This window comes from Ischnura elegans, chromosome X, assembly GCF_921293095.1.
Source record: "Ischnura elegans chromosome X, ioIscEleg1.1, whole genome shotgun sequence".
Lineage (NCBI taxonomy): Eukaryota > Metazoa > Arthropoda > Insecta > Odonata > Coenagrionidae > Ischnura > Ischnura elegans.
Window position 1 is genome coordinate 6,481,050 of NC_060259.1, and position 20,574 is coordinate 6,501,623.

The following is a 20,574-nucleotide window of genomic DNA, read 5'->3' on the forward strand; positions in this document are numbered from 1 at the left end:
GTATTGTGGAAACAGATAAGTTGTTTTAATAAGCTGTTATCAAGAGGTGATCGGCAATGATCATGACCTGAAAAGGTGGAAACCGGTTGGATTTTTGATGCATACTGTATGGAATACAACAAAGTATATTTTTGTGCCCATAATATGTATTTTTATTAATTAACATATAAATACCCCAGGTTGGGCAGAATCACAGGACACAAAAAAAGATAAAAAAACACTCTCAGTACTAAATTTTCAGTGGTGCATTACCACCTTCCTCAGAGTTAGGTAGTAAAATGCTCATGCAGACAATAAATAAGTTTAACCTTTGTGGCATGTGTGTCAGCGCTTGGCGATGCTTTTTTGTCAAAGGTCCTGTGATTGGTTGGTTTCATCCAATTGGATGAAAATTTAGAACCTGTCCTATCCATTTGGACAAATCGGTGTTTTGTACAAACAATAGGACCAAAAGCCAGTTGGATGAAATTTTGACCGTGGGACAGAGTGCGCGTCAGTTGCATCAAATTTGATGCAAATTTGACCATGAGACATCGGCTTAATTCAAGGTATTCCTGGCAGAAGTAGCTGCCGGGAGCATTTTAAATCTCTGGGTATTTTAACATTACCTTGTCTCTATATTTTTTCATCTATTGTTTTTATCCCTCAATACAGATGCATGTTTGAAATAGGAATAAATGGTGATGTACATGATTACAATATTAGAGCCTCTAAAGACTTCAGGATCGTCTCCCATAATCTCACCATGTACAGTAAAAACTCTGTTTATGCTGGTGTGATTTTTTTTCAATGCTATACCTAAAGAATTAAGGGAAATATGTTCTATATGTAACTTTAGGGAACAACTTTATTTGTATCTGGTGCGCAATTCTTGCTATTCTATTGATGAGTTTATGTCATTGCATCTGAATATCTAATTTTTACTTTTATTGTCTATGTTTGTTTTGTGTACCTACTTGACTTGTTCTTTACATGTTGACCACATGTCCTGGAATTAATAAAGAATTATTATTCTAATTTTTTCCTCTCCCAATCTTTGGTGTATGGTGGAAATATGAATGCCTAAATTAGTCTCCATTGAACTGGAGCATCGAGTTCTCTTCATGCACTCCTCTCTCCACTGGAAAACATAGCACAAGTGTTCAGCTCTGGTTTTGAATCGTACAGTAGAAGCCGGGTTTAATCAGTGCTTATAATCCCTTGCAAATTACTTGCTAAGATTAGCGGTCGTGGTGTCCGAAGGTGTTGAATAAGCCCACCAAAGTCTCATAATTGTTCTTCTTTACTGTTTGTTCAATTGTTCTTCAATTGTTTTTCTTTTGTTTCCATGGTATTTAACGAAGGTAAACAGGTAAAGAGTCATTGTCAGGCACAATCTAGCTGAGTAGCAACATATTTAAAGAAGGAAACAGGGACTTTTCAATTTTATAAAATCCCCCCCCCCAGTTTCAGTGATTTTATTCCCATTCTTATATTTTTTGACCGCGGAAGGAAGCTGTAAAAACAGCATAACTAGGTGGAATCAATATGTTTGGTATGCTGTGGAAGTTTATGGATAATTTTACGAATACATCATGCCGATAATTTCAGTTTGGTCAAGTTTTTGAATCTTTAAACAGTACGTTAGTCAGTTGGGAAAATTGGCCGAAAGGTTCACTGAAATACGGCATGATTCAGTGGTCGAAGGTATTTCCTCCCATTGGCTATCAGCTTTTGTCTTTAATATTACACCGTTTATGGGCAGTCCTGCAGACCTTAGTTGACAAAACCACTTGAAATGTGCAGATTCCATTTTCGGATGTTCCCCTTGCCACAAATATTTTTCGCTGCTAGGTGTTCCTAGTTTGGTCACTGTTGCATAAATTTTATCTTTCTTTAATATTGTGAACAACGAAAATGATGAGACATCAAACCACCTCCCGATATCAGTCTTTGAAGTTGTGCTACTTTCGAATTCGTCTGTAATTTTAACTTTAAGGTCCTACGATTTATGTTTCCCGGACATGATGCACTCGCGCAAACCACCTGACTGTACTACGCCCCTGAGACTGTGTAAACTCCGCCCCTTACCAACACCCCAACTCTCTGTTGCGGTGTGATTGGGCACATCCAGTTGACGGGATGGTGGAAGTGTTTCAATTGCTCTCTTCTGCTGAATGCCAAGGTCCTATCTGCCCTCTGCCTTGGATTGTGCCCTAAGGATCGCTTGCATTGAGTTTACCCCTCTATAGTCTGAGAGTTTTTTTTTGAGAGCGGTTGCAATGATATAAATATTTTACTTTATGTGCAAAACTTCAGTACCTCCGAAAAAATAACCCTTGGCAGTGTACATACCTACGATAAAAGTACTGCATGGGAACGAATTAGCAAGGACTCATTTGCTGCATTGCAAAATGTGGAGCAGAATGTTATTTTTGACACAGGAGTCTATGTATAGGAACTTTTAATCATTGCCAAGAGATTCAAAGGATCTAATGTAGGAATCAGCATTTTTTAATTGTGCTCGCATCGTACATAGCCCTTGAGAGTAACTCACATCCAAGTGAAACTATTCACTGAAACAAATTTAAGGATTGTGCAGAAGTGCATCACAGTTTTGCTGATGTGAAGTGAAACCTTGAATCGTACAGAATTTTGGAGAGTATGCGGAAGAGATAATGAAGCTTCACTATGATTGGTTGCTAAGTAGAGGATTTCTGCTATTAGCAGAGTAAATCTGCTTGTTTACTCAGCGATGCTGAGTCCTCGCTCACTAACCTAAGGTTGATTGGTGATAACTGTGATATTCCTACATGGCAATAGCTGATGATGTCTTGGTTGAACTACATTCCAATGCATCTAAGAAATATCAAAATATACATTGCCGGTTGGCATGCAGCAACAGTTAACGCTCTAGCTTTCCATAAGTTGGAAGTCAATGTAAAGTTGGCGATCAACTAGGAAAATGTTGCACTTTCCTTTTCCATACCTCACACGGGAAAAGGTGGAGGGGGCTTCACTACAATGTAAGTTCCTGCACTTAATACATAGCCTATTAGCGATGAAGCCTACCAAAGAGGATGGGGGGAAACTAACTCCCTCTCCCACTGTCATCTTCCTTCCATTCCCTGCCGCTGATAGCAAAAGGGCCTAACAAAAGAAGAATGCACAGAGCATACTCATGGCCATAAATAACATGTATGCTTGGACATAATTGGCTTTAGGTGTTGTAGATCTGACACACATCTTGTATTTTTATTTAAGAAACAGATAAAACAAAACATAATAGTTAATGCTTGCCCAGCGGTGTATCACCCTCAAGAAATACATATCTGTCGTGATACCGAGCGTACACAGTGGAAGGAACTTATTGACTTCGCTATGTCCAATTTATTTTACTTGTAAAACATAGGCCATTTGGCGGTACAAAGACTATCACTCGCTAAAACCCATTTCTTGTAAAATGCTGTACTAGCTAAACCGGTCTTCCATTGTATATGGCTCTGGTATAGGACACCATATCTTTGAAATATTACACCCTTAGCCTCCCCACTTTCTGCCATATTGGGCCAAGACCAACAATTTTCTCTATGTAATGCTTTTCCCATCAGCGTACGAATGTCCGGTAAGGGTCAGTGAAGTTTTTTCTCTCACCCTTTTTTCTGAGAATCTTAAGATAATTTTGAATACTGTAATATATTATGTGGGTAGTGATTACTATTCATTGGAATCAAACTATGGTCAGGATTGTTTTCTCATGACATGGACTGTACTTTTCCAGCCAGAAGTGTATCACTCACCTGTGTCTGGTCTGTTTGATGGAGAGCAATTAAAGGAGTTCACACTGGAGCAGCTTCAAACCGAGCTGAGAGACTGCTTGGAAGTGAAGTCAATAGAGCTGAGGGAAGAACCTAATGAATTGGTTCTTTTTCATGTGAGTATCTATACCTGTCCTCCTTGCATCTTGGGAATCTTAAGATAATTTTGAATACTGATAAATATTGTGAAATGCTATGTATTGTAACCGTACGGGCGCTGTCCCTCGGTCTACACCACTACTAAACTAATTACAAATTACCAGGCTAACGTAAATCGGGTTGTGAAATAGGTCCTCATCCGAGGAATCATGACAGGTTGCCAAATGAAAGGTCGGGACACAAGTATCTATAACAGCATTTATTTTTAATAATTAACAAACAATTATGCAATATAATTACCTTCATTAACAGAGAAACAGACTAAGCATGCGATGAAAATGAATATTTCGGGTGGAGAAGAAACAAACGCGAAATGATTGGCACATGTGCCGCCCGTGACCAAGCAAACCAAAATACGGAACTCGGAAAAAATACCCCATTCCCTCATTCACACAATACCAAATAGCGAGAGAACTCAGCACGACAATATTTGGGCAGGGCAAGTACTTGGGGCTCACAGCTTTGGTGTCTTGGTGGAACTCCAGGACGGTCCTGGCGACGTCGACACTCGAAATCCTGATAACTTCCGGATTTGGCGGAACTCCAACAGCTGTTCTGGCGAGACTGCCGCTAGGAATCAGGATCATCCCTCCACCGCGCAATCAGCCCTTGACCGGCCACCATCAACCTTCCACCAGGCAAGGTTGTCTGCGATCCTGCTACAGTCGTGCTTGATGAGAGAGAGAGAGAGAGAGTGAGCCTCACCTCTGAACTGGCACCTCTTCCGCTTCCCCTCCTTTCCCCACTCGGCGTCCGAGAACAACTGCCTCGCGACACGCGTTGAGTTCTCTCACGCGCAAGTTCCGTATTATTTACACCCCTGACCCGGGATCGCGCTGGCTTTCCCTCCCGCACGACAGGAGGGGATTTCAAAAGCACGTACGAATTTTTTTTAACGTGAATAAAAGTCTTTGAATGAGTGCCTACTATCTTTAAAGATATGTTTTTTAAACTAAACGTTTTTATAAATAGGGTTTTTAAGGCTTTCTAAGGTTTATATGAATAAGGTTTCCTATTTATAGGAATATATATGGTTTATAGGAAATTCGATACACAACACCTTTACTTCCAGCAGCTCGATTCTGTAAATGTGATATGGCCGTCACAAGCGGATTTCGTCAATGTATTCATGGCTTTGACGCTGGAGCGATTCTGAAACTTTTTAGTGACGTCACTCTCACTGCCGCGTCAGTGAAAGTATTCATGCCCAAGAGGGCCCGTGGTAGCTTCGTCGCGGCAATGCGCTCTAATTTTTCATTATGAATTTACGCTGTGATTGATAAGTAATAGCACATTATTCATTAATTACGATGGTGGCTATTTTATATTGTCACTTCCCATAAATAATATGTATTAAAAACAAATAAAAGAATGCGTAAAGTTAAATTTACATCCACGTACTATTTAAATTGATTGGCCTTTATTGCGATTGAAGTTGGTGAGAAGTTAAACTTTGCGCTGAGGGTTTGACAATTATCTTATATTTGTGCATCTGCTAGAACGTGCAAGTCAAATACTCACAACTTAATGTTCATAATAATTTGGAGTAGAACCAATGGTAAAAGTATTGTACGGTATTGAATGTTAACAGATTTATTTAATATTTGTTTCTTAAGTTAAAGCCTGCGATTTGTTTTTATTAAGGAGAATGGAGGCTCTTTACATAGGTTCGCTACTGTTGCATGAGCATCAATGTCGACGGAGGCAATAGATGCACATACTTCGGCGGCAGATATGCGATATCAACAATCCCTTTGAGATGCGGGAAGAGGATTTAAGAGGTTTGTCCCGCATATCTCGAGGATTGGCGATGGATATTGTCACTGAGCTCACACCACGATTAATTCATAGACGTTTAGGTGGCTTGCTGGGGCATGATTTAGTACGTTAAGGTAAACATTAATCATCCATTTCATCTCTTACATGCATTATTGCTGCCAACGTTCAGTAACACGACCAACACGATTCTTTTTTCTGTTGACATAATAGAATTACTAAGACATGTAAACATCTCGTCCTCTAGCATTAATAATCAACTCGTATTCGCGCCAGAAACATTTTCACCAGTATAAATCGTGAATAGTGGCATGTGCTTGCACAATCAGACTTATACATATGCACCACAGCGCATTTAAAATTATGTACTGAAATGATGAGAACAGCTCAAACGCATACGAGAATGAACCATTATTAAATAATAAAATAACACTTGCTCTCATTCCGCATAAGCATTTGCTCCATATTATGAGAAAATTAGTGCTAATTGTGCAATTACGAGCCTGCTGCGTGATAACTGGCTTTGATACGCAGCGCTTGACAACATATAAAAGAGGTAACATACAGTTAATAGCTATAAACTAATTAAGCAACCGTAACTTATCATTAATAGGTACTTTTAAAAGAAAAGACTTGACTCAACTTTGAGTAAAGAAGTCTTATCTCCTTTGGGAATGAATCTACCACAGCATTGTATATGTTGCTCTATGGTAACTGAAGTTGCTGTTGGCCGCTGAAGGAAGTTTGTGTCGGAGATTCTGATTCGTTCTTCGGATCCGCACTGCTACCAACATTAGAAACTCAAGTGATCGTTAACAATCTGTCGAACATCTCACGACTCCAGCTTTCAGAATCGCTCGAATGTCTTTCACGGTGAGAGGCGTGAGAACTCCACTGTGGTTCGAAACGTAGATATCACATTTACAGAATCGAGCTGCAGGAACGAATCCCTATCTCCCCAATGTTAAAATGCTCTCACATAGCGCAAATTTGTATAGTGCAAAGACTCAAGGAACGCATCCTTTGTAGTGAGCAAGGCATGGGTGTAGTGGAAATATTTAATATAGTATAACCTCATTATAACAAAAATCACATCATCCAAAAAGATGCAAATTCATTGTTGTTGAATTCAACATTGGGGAGCTAAAAAATTTTTAACAAATTTTCTATAATACCATAAAAACTAGAGATGTGCGAATAGTATCCGCGAATACTCGAATACCTCGAATACTAGAAAGTATTCGATATTCGAGATTTCGAATAGTTATGCGAAAAGTACCGCCTCGAATACCTCGAATACTTTGAATTTCGCGTCATACACTGTCGCACGCACGTCGTTGGTAGTGACTCGGAAAAATGTAGAGAACTGTAGTCATTTAGTGCTCGCAGCGCCGTTTTACGCAAGTTGACGAATTGCATCAAATTCGTGGATTTTAGCGGTGAAAAGTGTTCGACGAGGGGAACCGAAAATAGTCGGGTGAAAAAATCCGAAAATACCCGATTCCCCCCACCAGGAGAAACTCAGTGCCGTGGGATAGCAACCATAGGGCATTTCCCACGATCCTCTATCCCCCTCCATTTAGCACTCGCCTCAACCACTCTGACGCTTTCCTCTTCTCCGAAATCAAACAAAAGGTCCCAGCTCGCGCAGGGATCGCATTACGAAGACCCCTGCTTCGAAAAAAATATCGAGTTACGAGAGCAATATAAACGTGTTTCACGCCCTCCCCCCTTTTCTCACCCACTGACCTTTTTCTGGCTACCTGCTTCGAAGTTCCCCATTTCTGGAGGTCAACTGCTGTGTGAGTACCTTGGGATACTTACATTAGCGCATTTCCCAAGGTCCTGTATCCCTCTCCATTCAGCACTAGCCCCCCCTCTGAGGCTTTCCTCTTCTTTAAAATAAAAAAAGGTCACAGCTCGCGCAGGGATCATATTACGAAGACCTTAGCTTCGAAAAAATACGCGAGAACAATAGAAACGTGTTTCGGGCCCTCCCTTTCCTCCCCCACTGACCTTTTTTTTCCTACCAGCTTCGAAGTTCCCCATTTCTGTGGAGGTCAACCGCTGCATGAGTCATCTATTAGCACAAAGGGTGTCTAAGAATGACTTTCGTCAATTGATGTTACACCTTTATTGAATTGAAAGATTAGTAATGTGCGCGTAATTTCAAAAAGAATAAGACCAAACACGACGTATTTCTGAGTTTATTTAAGCATTTTACGCAAAGAAATAAATGTCAAAACACGACGGAGACTTAGCATTCTGGCGAAACTCGATATGAGCAGCAGAGCTTCTCGGAAGTTGATGCGGTATTTTTTTCCGAAAACATATATCAAGTTACAATTTATGAGTGGTGCTATAAATCTTTATTGTTACAGTCACAGACAAAAGGATATTTTCTCAGAATATTTGGTTTCTCCCTGATAGCAATTCCAATTCATCTTCTTATCTGGTGAGAATTCCCAAAGATGGACTGAAAATAACTGAAGAAAATCCGGTGGAAAAGAGCTTGTATTTTGCAAAATGCCTCAGATTGTCAGCTAGCACTTGGCAGCAGGAGTGGGGGTAAAGCGATGTTAGTTGAATTAATTATATGCCCAATTGTTTCCATAAAATTAAATTATTCATTAATCAGCTAAATTCCTGTTCGAATCATTTTAAGGAAATCAAAATTACTCCCCAAAATCTTGTGTTGCCTGCTGCATAGGCAACCGAGTCAAACATTCCAGCATTCATCATTTAGTATTCGAGGTATTCGAATATTCGAGCTATGATTTAATATTCGAATTCGATATTCGAATTCGAGAAATCTGCTATTCGACCCATCTCTAATAAAAACTAATATTTTTTTCAATGAAATTGAAATAATGAATTTATGTTGAAGGCATTCTTCCTATTATCTTGATAATTAGATTTAAAAATACCTATGCTAAGATATCAGTTGTTCCTGATGTTCATACTCTTATCAATTTCAATGAGATTTTACCCAGTCTTAATCTACTATGATGTGAAAAATGTTACTTATTATACACAGAGAAGTAGTAATCATTGGATATTTTTTGCAGCATGTAGAGGTGTGGCTATGTGTGGACTTTGATATCTTTGTTGCAAATAACGTTTGATAATTGAGCTGCAGAAAATTGGAAGTGCTTAACCATGAATAAATTTTTATTTTTCCTGAAAGTAATGAGTAATATTGGAAGTTTGATGGTCTTAAGTGATGGTTTCCAAGAAACTACACATTAATGGCTGGCATGAACATGCATGTGGGAAAGAAGTTTGCTAGAATATGTTTGTGAAACCACTGCATTATGTAGAAAACTAAATTGTCATACCCCATGCCCAGTTGTTTTGCCACACAGAAATATCCCAACAACTACTTGATGCATGTAATTCCAAGACTATCATGTCCTGGCTCTGTCCACTATATTTTAAACCAGTAGAGTCTGTTCCCATAAAGTGAACCGGTGCACAAGGATGGTGGCGCTGCAAGGGGGGGGGGTTTGGGGGATAAAACCCCCCCCAGAGCTCAGAGAAATTTTTAAGTTTAATCCATTTTACTTATTTGGATCAGTATTACTTATAGAATAGTGCTATGATTTATCAAATATCCCTCAGAAAGCCGTAAAAATTACCATTTTGAACCATTATTCTTCAAATTTTCTGGAGGAGGGTCCCCGCAACTGCTGCTTACCCTGGTGGGTATGCAATACCCCACACCCGTAAGTATTACTTGCGCCTAAAACCCGCCCTAGCCTTAATTTCTAGCTGCGCCCCTGCGCAAGGATGCTGTCACAGAAGTGGCCTGTGAGGTGTGGCAATTGTGGGCAGGTAGGGGAACTCAAATTGCAGCTGGTGACCAATCAGAATGGAGTAGAAAACCCTCTGGGGGAATGCAGTGGTTTCCTTTTGTTCAGGGCTTAGTAATCATTGATCATGGCTCAAAATCGATGATAGCCATGCATGGCGTCTGTGAGCTCTAGTCTCGAATCTGATTTGTGGCTAGAGAGCCCATCCTGCAGCCTCAAGTATTCTCCGCACACGATGTGACAGCACATGTCTCGAAAGTGGCCTAAGGACTGAAGGAGATATGTGCTGAGCTTGTTGGTGGGGCAATCATGTATGTATGTATGTGTTTGGAAACTCATCTGGGGAAGTCATGATTAGTTGCACTTTTAGACTGTTTGTTGATGGTGGCAACTGGAGGGAAATGTTAGTGGGTGTGGCAGCATGCCATCTACAGCACCAATGTTACCCACCTGAGTTGGTCATCAGCGACTGAAACATGAGATCCAGCCACAATGAAGAACAAAATAAGGGTTTACTAATAAATACAGTGGGATCCGGATTTAAATTCTTCGCATACATTGTTTTTCTGCATTAAAAATTTATTTTTTGGGGTCCCGATTCATACTATGTAAGAGCAGTCCAAAAATTATCCTTATCTAGCATTTCTGCATTCTGTTTTTTTCCGCATAGTAGGTCATAAAAAATTTTCCGGCACAAAATTTTTTTGCCCGATTTAATGTTTTTTCATGATGGTTCATACCAATGATTATTATAATCATTGAATTCCTGCTCAACCACAAGAAAATTCTCTAGAAATTTTAGTGAGAGCTGATTGAATCTACCCGGGAATGCAGTGCTGGGACTTTCATCTGACGAGGTAAATGTTATCGGGCAGGGCAAAAAACTCTTGAGGTTTCATCATTAAACATGAGGGACTGGTTTTGACTAACTGCTCTCCATTGATGCTGTTTTGGGTTTTTTCTTCCTCCCAAGTTTCTGAAGTGAACCCCTATTAGTAGTCTCTTATCATAATCTATGTGGCATACCACTGTATGGCAGAATACAACCCTCGGCTATACTTAGCAATCATATGTGTCACATATTTTCAGTTTTTCTCGCAGTTGCAAGTGGGTTTATGTGTTATCTCAAACCTTTTCTCATTTGCATATTATTTCTTATGATCTTGAAAAATGAATTTTATGAAAAATGATTTGGCAATGGTGGTAATAGAGAATTTTTCAGAAGTTCATGATATACTTTTTTGACTTTTGTGTGCAAGGGCAGAGTTAGGAATGAAGCCTAGGTGGGGTTTTAGGCACAACTAACACTAAAGGGTACGGAATAGCACCCAGGGTAAGTAGGAGGTGTGGAGGCCCTCCGTCAGAAATTTTTTAAGGTAAATTGTACAAAATGGCGAGTTTTATGGCTTTCGGAGGGATATTTTATTTATCCTTACACTATTCCATAATTAATATTAATCTAATTAAGTAAAATGGATTAACCTTAAAAATTTCTCTGAGCTTTGGGGGGGGGGGTTTATCCCCCAAAACACCCCTCAATGCCCCTCTGCTTGTGTGTAGCTCCTTGATAAACCATGGGTTCTCTACCTGACTTTTCTGTTTCGAGGTGTCTTAGCATAAAAAGATTTCTCTCTATGTTCTAAGGTTGGTAACATTAAATTAATTAGTCCTGAGATTAATAGGGAGAATTGTTCTGTAAGAATATACCTTTCACAAATGGCATTAAACTTCTTCAAAGTTCACAATTCAGGTACAATCTCCAATATAGTAACCACGAATGATCTCCAGATAACATTTGCTTCATTGATTTCAAATATTCATCTGCCATTTATTTTCCATTAGAATTTGTTTATATGTCACATAGTTGTTTCACCCTCAACGAATGATGCTCAGAACATAAATTTTGCTCCTTTTGGGGCAAGGAGGCAGGAGGTGTGAGCAGCATACAGCTTGTCCCCCTGAGCCACCATGCTCTGCTACATTCAGGTTGCCAAATGGTCCCCCACCTCTCTTAATGGTCAATTTGTGGCTCCAAAGGTCACTCATACGACCAAAAGAACAAATTGTTTGCCGTAGTGTCAGTAACTTGGAAAAAATCTATTGAAAATGACCATATTATTTTACATTTTACATATTCAAACCCACACCCCATATGAGGCCATTTTAGCAAGGGGTAATGAGCTAGAGGTTAGCTAGAGGTCTCACACGTTTTTAACCTTATTCTGAGCTTGTTCCAAGACTTTTTTCAATGGGCCATTTTCTCCGAACAAAATCTATTTTTTTGCAAAGTGCCCATTCAGTACTGCAAAGGATGAGCAGCATTTTTATTGAAATATTGTTGTGTGAAACAGTTGCATGTGTCTCAGTTCCATTAGGCAGGTTTTCTATTGAATTACTTGACTTAGTTATTTATCAGTCTTTTCTTCTATACCTGCATGTGATGAATCAGCGGGAGAAACTTGCTCAAAGCCATGAAGAGTGGCGTGAAGTCATTTTGAATGCCCTGAGTCAGGACCTTCAGACTCTACAAAATCGGTGTCAAAGGGGAGTAATAGGGCATCGCTTCATGAATCTGTATCCTTTCCTGGCATCTGTAAAGAAGGAGGAGTTGGTTGAACTTGTTCTTCAGGTATTTAACAGATGGAATTTATTCATTGGAACGTACCATACATTAACAGTTGTTAATGTTTTATTTTTAAATTTAGTTTTAATAGTATTAGTTTTGAAATTTCCTTCTTTCTTCCATTTTTTTCAGGAAATAAGGAAACTAGCTGAAGGTTCAGAAACATTCAGTCCTTCAACGAATCAACTTTACAGGGAGTTAGGAAGCCGTGTAATGGAAAGGTAGAGTAGGCTTAGTTCTATTTTATGCTATTCATAGCCATTGGGTGGAATTCTGTGTATTTCTGTTTGCATGACCGTTGGAAGCTCCAAATACTGAGAGCTCTCAAAAGCAAAAAATCACATGCTAAATAGAACCTACATATTTATGGCAAATTATTAAGAAATCACTGATCAGCTATTTCTGCTCATATTTTTTGTGAGTGGTGGAAATACAGTAGAACCTCGGTTATACGACCCTCAGTTATACAATGACCTCACTTTTGCCCCGATTTTTTTTTTGTCCGCTGAATAACCATATATGAACCCATATATTTCCAACCTCGGTTGAGAAACTTCTCACTTAAAATAATAATACAGTAAAACCTCTATGTAGTGAACCTCTTTACATCGTAAACCTCCATACTTCGTACCAACCCTCTGGTCCCGACATATTTACATGTAAATTTATAGGCAAACCTCTATATAGTGAACCTCTTAATCTTGTAAAACCTCCATATATCGTACCAACAAGACAGCCCCGAGACGGCCTAACTACCTCCACAAATCGTACCGAGACAACTAGAGACCATTAATGCAGCCGCGATTACCTACATGGAATGACATTTTCAGCGATAAATGTTTCACGCTTATTTTTTTCTTATACACCTTTAATAATTTTCACGTTAACCATTATTTGGGGCATCCAACTATTCTAATCATATTAAGTGACGGTAAATGAAGACAGAACACATCGTTTTCTCTCGAGTCACAGTCAAAATCGCGCGATAGCACTCGCTTTCTTTTACTGTTGGCTTTATTTTCTTGTAAGTGCCTACATACTATGTTCAGTTAATAAAAGAGGCGACCAGCGCAGCCTATAATCACTTGCTGATGGAAATATTTCAACTAACTTCACTCCCATCCATAGAGACAGAATTACTCGACCGCATTGCTACGCTTCTAAAATTAAAATATTTCGAGAATTTTCCGCGACTTGAAATAAATCAAATACAGTTTCGCTATTATTTTATTCCCATATTTCCCGGTGTGGCACTTTCTTACTACCGCCTTGGTAATTTTTTCGATGCTTTCGTGAACGATCGTAGTTTAAAATTTATTGCGCTTAGCGACAGTCATATGTCTTGCCTGTGTATTTATGCCGAGAAATCTGACTATTCCATCGGGAGTCCGGGACGTCAATTTCTAGCAATACTGAACGAACATCAATCAATGCGCGGCAGTGTTAGGTGAAGGAGGCAGCTAATTAGCTGATACGCGGTAGGGCAATGAAATTTTTTACCATCCCGGCCGCATTCTGAAGTAGTTAGCCCAGCATTCTCACCGGGAAATCACGTCCTTTCGCTGGCCTAGTGTTTCTGTGTGCCCTCGACAGAGTTTTTCTTCGGAATGCTACGTGCATTGTATTTTGGAGAGAGGGAATTCAACAAAATTTTCAAAATTACGCTCAATTTTTTGCAGTAGTCACGCGTTTATTTTTTTTTATAATCTTTAACAAGTCACATGTTATAAGAATGATAAATCAATTCTAAAAGATATAATAAGGAGCGTTTTCAATTATTTGCCATAAAATATGAAAAATATGAGAATTACTTAATTAATCATAGGCAGATGATGGATTCGAGAAATAAAAGAAGGCGACTGCTTGACATTGCCACATAATTAGCAATTTTCCTAGCCATCAACGAGGACAGGCAGAAGGCAGTGACCTTTGGAATACCATCATTCACCCTCACATCTATTTTAAACAGCCGAGGAAAAACAGAAGAAACTGGCTAGGCTGCAAAAATAAAAAAAACTCAGGCAGTTAAATACGAGGGTGAAGAAATTATGTGTAGAAATATCAAACTATTGTTCTTTCCTCCGAACACTATTAGTAAATTACATTAACCCTTAGACCAGGGAATTATTTCTTAGGTCAAAAGGCATTAACGAAAACAGCTAGTGATTTATTTACAGTGAAAATGACATTAAAAACTGCTCGTGGAATTGAAAACATTATTTCGAAAGAGTTTGAAAAAAATTTTAAGCAAACCCATTAACTAATTTATTTTCTAAAAAGGCCTCTTGAACAATTTACTTTTACCTTTGTGTAATCATTAAATTGTAAATATATGTTCACTTATGCATACCTATATATTTAAATATATTAATATAATGGCTTAAAAGACAGTAGCACCTTTCATTTCCCAAGGATATGAAAAAATGGTGCCTACCACTAAAACCTCTCTATAGTGAACCTCTATACATCAAATTGCCCAAATTTTGGTCCCCTCCATTACGATGTAAAGAGGTTTTACTGTAATAATATTGTCGTTTATTTTCGTAGGCACTAGGGCCCATGAGAAAATAAATGTATAACTTTCTACATTTCCAGCATTGGTAGATAATTAGAACAAAAGAAGTAAATAAATAGAATTACAGACAAATGCGACCAATGCAGATCGCCAATAGCATGAAAAAAATCAGCAAAACAATATTTTTAACAAAAAAATAAATAATTGCACTGAGATAAAACAAACTACAGTAAAACCCCTCTTTTACACTTTTGACGGGGACAAGGAAAAAAAGCGTAAATTGCGGGAAAGTTTAAAATCGAGGTTAGGCACAATTTAATGAAAAATAACCCCTTTGAATATAGTTAAATGTTCTATTTTTCATATGAATCATGTTCTAAATGAATAGTAAGTATAAAACCTTTAATTATGATTACAAAAAATTCTTTATTAGTACTGAACTCTCAGTGAGGTAGATCATATTTTCTGATCAGATTTTTAGATCATATTTTCTGATTTCATAGATCAGTCTTTTAAATGTTCTTCATCAGCTTTTTTGAACAATTTGCGATTTCTCTCTCATCAACTTCTTTCCATGATCGTGCTACATAGTGTAGTGCATCTAAAACTGATACTTTGAAGCTCTTAGGGTCCCTCCCACTGTCTATAAGATTAATTGCTTTTCTCACTAGAATCCTGCGGTAGTTGGATTTGAATGCATGGATTATCCCTAAATCTAATGGCTGTAATTGGCTGGTATAATTTGGTGGGAAGAACACCAGTTTTATGTTCCTCAAATTCATATTTTTTGGGCGGGCTGGGCATCAAGTCATGCATGAAATCAAGATGGCGCCTAGTGGAACGTACGCAAATGTACTCGGCACCGGTAAAATATTGGTTAATAGTATAAAATGCGCTATCTGCCACAAAAAAGTAGTAAACGGCGTTAATTGCAAGTCCTGCAAGTCATCGTTCCACAATAATTGTGCCAATGTTCCGAATATTAACGTCTCAAGTTTTGAAAATACGTGGTCGTGTTTAGCTTGCTCATTGCACACCGTTCAAGACGAAAATGTCTCCCTTCTACGTAACCTCGCCTCTAAGGAAGCCCTGATCTCGCAACTCCTGCATGATATGAGTGTTCTACGGGAAAAAAACAAAAATCTAGAGATTCAGCTACATATCTTGAATAAGAATCAACATGCGAGCAGGCCCGTCGTCGCAGCCAAAAGTCCCGTGGAGATGGACGACGAGTGGATTCAACAGGGCAACTGGCGTGTGAACTCAACGAGGAAAACAGCTCCTTCTCCACCCTTGTTGCCGCTGCGTAACAAATTTGAATTGTTAAATCAACTCCCTGAAAACAGTGATGTGCAACATTGTGAAGACCATCCTGTTCCTGTACCCCCCAAAAACGTAAACAAGTGTCTTCATCGCGTAAAACGGAAGCTGAAATCTATTCTGCTGTATTCAGACAGCCATGGCCGTGGTATTTCGGCTAAAATTGCAGCAACCGAGGTTAGTAAAGTGTACAATACTTGTGGTGTAGTGATGCCGAACGCCGGGATCAAAGAGATCACGAACTCCTGTGAAAAGATCTCACATAACCTCACCAAAAATGACCACATAATCATCATGGCCGGTACGAATGATGTGTACCTCAATAAGGGTAAAGTTGTTGTTCACACCATGAGTAATCTGATGTCAAAGCTTTCAAATACCAACGTAATAATTGCCAACATTCCTCATCGCCATGACCTTCCTGCTACCTCATGTATCAATGTTGAGACTAAAAAGGTAAATGAGGATCTGCTAAAACTTAGTACCAACTTCGATCATGTAACAATGATTGATACAAATAGCCTAGACCGTTCATTCTACACTCGTCATGGTCTTCATTTGAACAGTAAAGGGAAAAATCATCTGTGCTCAGAAATAATTAAGTGTGTTATAAGTGCTGCTGTCCTGAATGTAGCTGCAGTACCAAACCAAACGGGTAAACCTAACAGCAGCCAAAAACCGGTCACAAGATCTCAGATGGGTGTAGTGAAACCGAAGACTTTGTGACTAGGGAATCCTAACTCGGTGATCACAAGAAGTGCTCCTCATATTAAAAAGCTTGAACCAACGTCTGGTAAGGAACTCATTAATCTTGCTGTCCTAAATGTACAATGTCTCCGAAATAAAATAATTAAATTAGAACTATTTCTCAAGTCAGTAAATTGTGATATTCTGTGTATCAGTGAGCATTGGCTTCATGTTGATGAAGGTAACCTTTATCAGGTGGACGGTTTCAATCTTGCCTCAATTTTCTGTCGCTCTCATCATATACATGGTGGTGTGTGCATATTTTTATCAAAGAACCTTCAATTTAAAGTAATCGATACTACTAGGTACTGCATTGAACTGCACTTCGAAATCACAGCTGTTATTCTGTGTGTATACAATCTCATTGTTCTCTCCCTATATCGGTCACCTAATGGCGACCCTGAAAAGTTTCTTGAATAGCTTGAAAAGGTACTATGTCATTTAATGCAGTTTAATGCTAACATTGTAATTGGTGCTGATTTAAACATTGATATGAGATATTCCTCTAAGAGTAGCAGGCAACTGTCTAATCTCCTGAGATCTTTCAACCTCTATTGTGTAAACAGTGAACCCACGAGGAACAATTCATGTATTGATAATGTGATAACCACTCTTAATGTTCATGCATATAACCTTACTGTCATCGATCCTCTTGTTGCAGACCATATGGCCATACTCTTTCAGTTGATTGCAATTAACAATAGTCCACCTAGGGAATCCAGCACTAGGTACATAAGTCCAATCACCATTCACGGCCTTGAAGTCTTTAAAGGCCTGCTTGGTGGTGTGGATTGGACTAGCTTACTCTCACACAACGACAGTCATTCAAATTTCTCTTTGTTCTTTGAAACCTTAATCTCCCTTTTTAATGAATCCTTTCCCAGAAAAGCTGTCCCAGTCCGAAAATTCTTTAAATCACGTGGCCACTCAAACAATCCCGAGGTCCAAATACGCAGGGAAAGTGTACTACATGCCTATCATGAGTACAAGCGACTACCCACTGAGGATTTGAAACAAGTGTATAAAAGATTGAATAAGGAGTATCATTTCGCAGCAATAAAAGCGAAACAAAATGCGAACATGGATTTCATTAATAGTGCCTCTAATAAATTCAAAGCTGCCTGGAATGTGATCAATAGGGAAAAAGGCACTTCTATAAACAGATCTCCTATTACAATTGATCCCGATACCTTCAACAATCACTTTGTCAATTCCGTGGACACCACATTATCAAAAATCACAAATAACAGGTGTGATGCCTTAGCACTACTCAATAAACACCTGATATCCCCTCCTAAATTTCAGTGGCAATGGATTAGTACGAGGGATATTTTCAATGTAGTAAAAAAATTTAAAAACTCCACCAGTCGTGACATCAATGGGCTTTCCAATGATCTGATTAAGTCCATAATACATATTATAGCTCATCCTCTATCTATTATTATTAATGCCTGTTTTTCCACTGGATACTTCCCAGACTCCTTAAAATATTCTAAGGTCATACCTGTCTTCAAAAAAGGAGACACTACTCTTCCCAACAGCTATAGGCCAATCACCATTATATCAGTGATCGCTAAAATAATAGAAACTATTGCCTATACACAAATTCTAGTACACTTTGAGAAACACAATCTCTTCACCCCTTCCCAGTTTGGATTTCGCCCGGGGAAATCCACTGAATTGGCAGTTGAGTCAGTGGTAAAAAATTTATCAAGGGCATTTGAAGACAAGCAATGTGTCTCACTCACACTTTGTGATTTAACCTCTGCCTTTGACTGCGTCAATCATGCTACCCTCCTGCAAAAACTCCAATACTACGGCTTTCATAACAGTGAGCTGAAATTCATGACCTCTTACCTCACTGATCGAAGGCAGATGGTACAAGTAAATTGTAACCAATCTGATTTTCTTCCAGTGAAACATGGAGTTCCTCAGGGGTCCGTCCTTGGTCCTCTCTTGTTCCTTATTCTAATCAATGACCTACCTTACAATCTTTCTATGGACTGCATGATATATGCAGATGACACCACTCTGGTGCAGAAATGCAATACTCCTAGCCAAGTCAGACTTCTTACAAAAAAGGCAATAGAAGAATCTCAACTCTGGTTTACAGCCAATAATCTCTTTCTGAACAATGGTAAGACACAACATCTTACATGCTGTCTTAAAAGTACTGAGCTAAACAATGATCCTGTCAGGCTTCTAGGCTTCAATATTGACGCTAAATTGACATGGAATTCACATGTTTTCCTAGTCAGCAAAAAACTCTCTAGGGTTTTGTACTTATTGAGGAAACTTAAAACCTGTATCAATGAAAAGTACATGAGATTAGCCTATTTTGCTTTTTTTCATAGTATTCTTGCCTATGGTGTTCGACTCTGGGGACATGCAAATGAAACCAAAGAAATTCTAAAACTGCAAAAAAAAGCAGTGAGGATTCTGAGTGGTGCTGGGCCCCGTGACCACTGCAGGCCAATTTTTAAAAACTTTCATATCCTCACCATCTACAGCCTCTTTGTGTTTCGCAGCATTATGCACATTAAAGATAACTTAGATACCTACCCCATTCGATCCACCATCCACTCTCATGACACTAGGGCTAAAAATAGCCTAAATACTAATTACTGTAGGCTGTTTAAGACCAACAACCAGTCTGACAATTTGGGAGTAAAATTATTTAATAAATTACCCAGCAAAGCCAGATCAGTGAGCATGACTAGACTGAAAAATGTGCTGGAAAAGTGGCTGTGCAATTATCCACTGTACTCAATTCATGAGTATTTTGAGCTGGACTTTTCTTCTCTTTTATTTTAAATGTAATCTTTGTAATGTATGTGTTTCTAATGTTTTGATCCAATGTACATGTTTTGTATGTTTCGTTGTATCGAATGTTTTCATAAATGTGTTGTATACAGCATCCGCGAGGGCCAATCCTCGCCGTGGATGAATAAAGATAAAGATTGGTCTAAAAATACTAAAATTTTTCGGTTTTGTCCACCCATATTGGCATCTAGAGCCTGCATTTGTTCCTGAAAGAAATGTAACGTCATCCAAGCTTTGGTATTAGCGGCATAGGTTGTGGGATTTGTCTTGATATTTTTAAAACATCTGGGATTTTGGATTTTCCAATGACAAATGGCCTTAACTTTTCACTACCATTAGCATTAGAACCTAAAAATACTGTTAAACGAGCTTTGCTATGCTTTCCACTATGGCAAGATTCACCTCTAAAGTCTTACAGGGAAGTGTATTGAAAAAAAGGCCTGTCTCATCTAAATTGAAAATGTCTTTTGGAGCATACCCTTCTATATGCTCACTTAAACAATGTTCCTTCCACTGTGCCACTGTTAGGGGATCAACACTATTGGACTCATCACAAATTGTTTTGTATACAACATTATGCCTAGTCTTAAACCTGCTTAACCATCCGTTTGAAGCCTTGAAGTCTTCAATTCCCAGCCTCATTGCCACATGTTGCACTTTTTCCTTTAGAATAATTCCGCTGATGGGTTTGTTCGAGGACCTAGTGTACTGAAACCATTCTTTTAAAATTTCTTCTAGTCTATCATAATTCGAGTACTTAACATATTTTCGCCTCTTTGCACTGGGTCCGCATTCCACTGCACTGGTTTCTATCTTTTTGCGAGTTTTAATAACAGCGTTTAACGTGGACACTGGAATCCTAAGCTCTTTGGCAAGGGAAACGCGTGAGCCTACATGTGAGTCAACTCTTCCCAAAATTTTAATTTCATCTTCTATTGAAAAAGTTTTCCTCTCTCGTTTCTGGGCCATTCCGTATTTGATTCGCATTTATTGACGCTGTCA

At 38.8% G+C, this 20,574-nt stretch overlaps 1 protein-coding gene across 4 annotated transcripts in view; it reads left to right on the forward strand.

Annotated features, from left to right (window-relative positions):
- LOC124171687 (DNA-directed RNA polymerase, mitochondrial-like) overlaps window positions 1–20,574 on the forward strand; it is a 343,150-nt gene that overhangs the window by 111,422 nt on the left and 211,154 nt on the right. For all 4 annotated transcript variants that reach the window (XM_046550928.1, XM_046550930.1, XM_046550929.1 and 1 more), the window contains 3 exons: window positions 3,761–3,913; window positions 11,994–12,173; window positions 12,300–12,388. In XM_046550928.1, coding sequence (XP_046406884.1) covers window positions 3,761–3,913; window positions 11,994–12,173; window positions 12,300–12,388 — 422 coding nt within the window. The remainder of the gene's footprint in view (window positions 1–3,760; window positions 3,914–11,993; window positions 12,174–12,299; window positions 12,389–20,574) is intronic.